Here is a 3,070-nt window from a genome sequence, read left to right as displayed (position 1 = left end):
ATGCACGTTAATATTTAGGCAATATATTAATTACATGCAGATAATAGGTATGCTATTATTTCTATGTTAATCCTGTAATTAGTGCAATATTTGGTATTATATTAATTGCACATTAAACACGTTTAACGCTCGCCATTGGAGCAGTCTAGGTCGTTGGATTAACTTAGTGCGATGGCTAAGATCAGTTGGATCTGCCTTTTTGGGTTTTTTATATTGGTATAGATGATTACTTATTTATAGAAGATGACCCCACTATCATAGACACGACACCATTAAACTTTTTTTCTAGCTTCGTCCCTGCCAGCGGCGGCAAAGTGGGGGAGCAGGGTACATGACCCCACTGTCTATGGATAATTGAAGAGTACGATTAGATGATACTCCCTTCGTAAAGAAACATAAGGTAGTTTAGATCACTATTAGTGATCTTGTATTTCTTTACAAAGGAACTAGCACATATGCCCATGCGTTGCAACGGGGAAAATTAATGTTTTGCACAAGCATAATGTCCCACAGCATTGGATTCATTATGAAGAACATGTTGCAATGCAGCATCGTCCTTCTACAAAATGAACATAAAAAAATACGTCGCAATTTAGTCGTGTTCATATTTTCTTTGCGGGGCGTAATATCCCACTAATTTCATTTAAATACAATCATTTTTTTAATGGCATTTAAGTATGATCCTTTCATTAATTACCATGAAGTCCTCACCCGTTTTAGTCGGGAATCAAATCCTTCATTTTCTAGTTTAGTAGCTCCAACACATTAAGCCCTATAGATCCTTTCTTTTAATTATCCTACCTTTTTATCTCAAATCCTTCATGTAGAATTTATTAAGACCATAATCTTTCTAATAGTTATTCCATCGATTTATCCATAATCCTTTCTTTAATTAGCCACATTCGTTTAAATATTATATTTAAGCCCACAATCCTCCTTTATTAGCTCATTCGCTTAATTATCTCTCCCTAAACATGAGCCTTGGACCTTACCCTTCCCCATCTACAGGAACGAAGGAAGATTTGTGCGAACCCCGGGCTCTCCACCTCGCCGTTGCCGAATCGGCGGCTCCCTCACCCTCCGTCGGACGCTCCGGCGGTAGGAGGACGGGGGAGGCCCGATTTGCAGCGTGTACATAGTGTAGGAGTGCCTAGGGAGCCAGCCGGTGGCGTCGTGGAGGCGGCGGTGCGACTGGATCGGCTTTTTATAGGTGTTGGCCCCCCCTTCGACGGCGAAGTTCCGGTGGAGCTCCGCGGTGGACCAGCTCCTTTCTTCGTGCTCGCTGCTCGGTGGAGAGGCCGTGCATGGTTCCCCCGTGCCGGAGATTGAGGGATGGCGATTCCGGTGGTTGAAGATGTGGAGAAGGAAGGCGATGTTGAGCGGTGTGACGATGACGACGACCATGGGTGTAGGTCCACAGGGACCGTTGATCGGAGACTTTCCGTTTTGCCCAGGGGCTGCTTCGATCCAAGGCGTCAGCGAGCAGCGGCGAACGGCGCGTCACCGGCTCATCCACGGCGCGAGCTTAGTCGGGTTGCAGAGGAGCTTGGTTGTAATTTCATTTTCTGTGTGGACCCCTTGCCGCTAGCCCTCCTCCTCCTCCCCTTCCCCGCCGCCGCCGGCCAGAGCCGCCGGGGCAAAGCCCCTCGCGGTGGCTGGCGATGGAGGCCTTCTCCCCTCCTCGCGTTCGTGGCCTACGGGAGCGGCCAGGCCGAGCGGAGGCACCGGGGCGTGCGGATCCTGGCCGTTTTAATATCAACTCCTTTTCTCGCAAAAAAATAAATAAACATGATGACTGCCACTCATATATTTAGAGTGAGTTAGGATTAGTAAATATGAAAGGTGCATAAGTCTTTGGTTGTTACATCTAAGAGATGGACATGAGGTCTTGTGTTCAATTCTCACAATGTTGATTTATTTTGACCCAATTATTTTTCACGGTCTCTGTATGAAAGCCCATAAAAGGCCCATCAACATACAAGTAACTGGCTTAGATCGCTTAACATGTGTAAACCAAACATAAAGGACTAAACCAAACCAAGAATACTTATTCCCTTTAATAGTAGGTATAGATATAGATATAGATATAGATATAGATATAGATATAGATAGAAATATAATATCGCGAGGTCTTCTTCATACATGGTCATGGAGACGTGATGTTGCTGCTGCCATTGCTGATCAGTCTCTGCTAGGCGGTAGCTTGCTGATCGGCCTCTGCTCCGAATGGAAATATGTAATACTCATGTAACAAGGTGAATCAATACTGGCCGGGCCAGAGCAAGGCGCCCATGGCGAACCTCCTCTTTTCCTCGATGTCGCCTGTGACAGGGAGGCCGTACTCTCGGAGCAGGCAGTCGACGCGCCACTCCGGCATCGCCTCGTAGTCCGCCTTCCTGTACCGCGGGTAGTGCAGCGGCATCTGGAAGCCGCAGCTGAACGTGCCGCTCTGCTGCTGCTTCTGGCCGCCGACGGCCACCTTGCCGCCGTTGGCCTTGGCCATGCTCACGCTCACGGCAGGGCCCAAGGATCCCATGTCTCTGTGTGCGTGTGTGTGTTTGTGTTTCCTTGCTGCCTCTCATCACCTTGTAACTTGCAAGCAACTCTTGGTGTTGTTAAGAAGGAAGTGCTAGCTGATGGAAATGTTTTATAGATGGTGTGAGATGGAGGAATAATCAATCAGACTCATAAAACTCTAGACCTTTCCTGGTGCAACCGATAGATCGATGTCTAGTCGAATCGCCAACCAAATCATTGACACAGCAAATGTTGGAGCGTGCTCCAGCAACGCAGTGAAGCAATAAATTCCAACAGCAGCGTGCTCCGTCCTCGCCGGTAAGGCAGCGTCGTCGACCTCAGGGCATCCACCTCCCCTACCTCGCGCCGGCGTCGCTGTCGGAGTCAGGCCGAGCACACGCCACACGATCGATCATACGCTATCCCACATGATTGATCGAGGATGTGGCTACACGAAGCAACACTTGCAGACTAGCTGCATGATTAGGAGGTAACAATTAATGGATTTACCAGTTGGATCACTTGCACGTAACGGTGTGGCTGCAGGAACAGA

The 3,070-nt window shown here is 48.0% G+C and overlaps 1 protein-coding gene across 1 annotated transcript; it reads right to left on the bottom strand.

Annotated features, from left to right (window-relative positions):
- Positions 1 to 913: 913 nt before the first annotated feature.
- LOC123151609 (uncharacterized) lies at positions 914 to 2,639 on the bottom strand. The gene is made up of 2 exons (XM_044571292.1): positions 2,143 to 2,639; positions 914 to 1,762 (listed from the first exon to the last, which is right to left on the bottom strand). Exon 1 carries the CDS (start codon positions 2,534 to 2,536, stop codon positions 2,261 to 2,263), a length of 276 nt encoding a protein of 91 aa, XP_044427227.1. The 5' UTR covers positions 2,537 to 2,639; the 3' UTR covers positions 914 to 1,762; positions 2,143 to 2,260.
- Positions 2,640 to 3,070: the final 431 nt, after the last annotated feature.

Source organism: Triticum aestivum, chromosome 7A (assembly GCF_018294505.1).
Source record: "Triticum aestivum cultivar Chinese Spring chromosome 7A, IWGSC CS RefSeq v2.1, whole genome shotgun sequence".
Classification (NCBI taxonomy): domain Eukaryota; kingdom Viridiplantae; phylum Streptophyta; class Magnoliopsida; order Poales; family Poaceae; genus Triticum; species Triticum aestivum.
Note: the sequence above shows the minus strand (reverse complement) of the source record. Positions and strands in the feature narration are given on the sequence as shown.

What these genes read in the sequence shown, in the direction of transcription:
- LOC123151609 (XM_044571292.1), bottom strand. Translation starts at nt 2,536, where the DNA reads ATGGGATCCTTGGGCCCTGCCGTGAGCGTGAGCATGGCCAAGGCCAAC.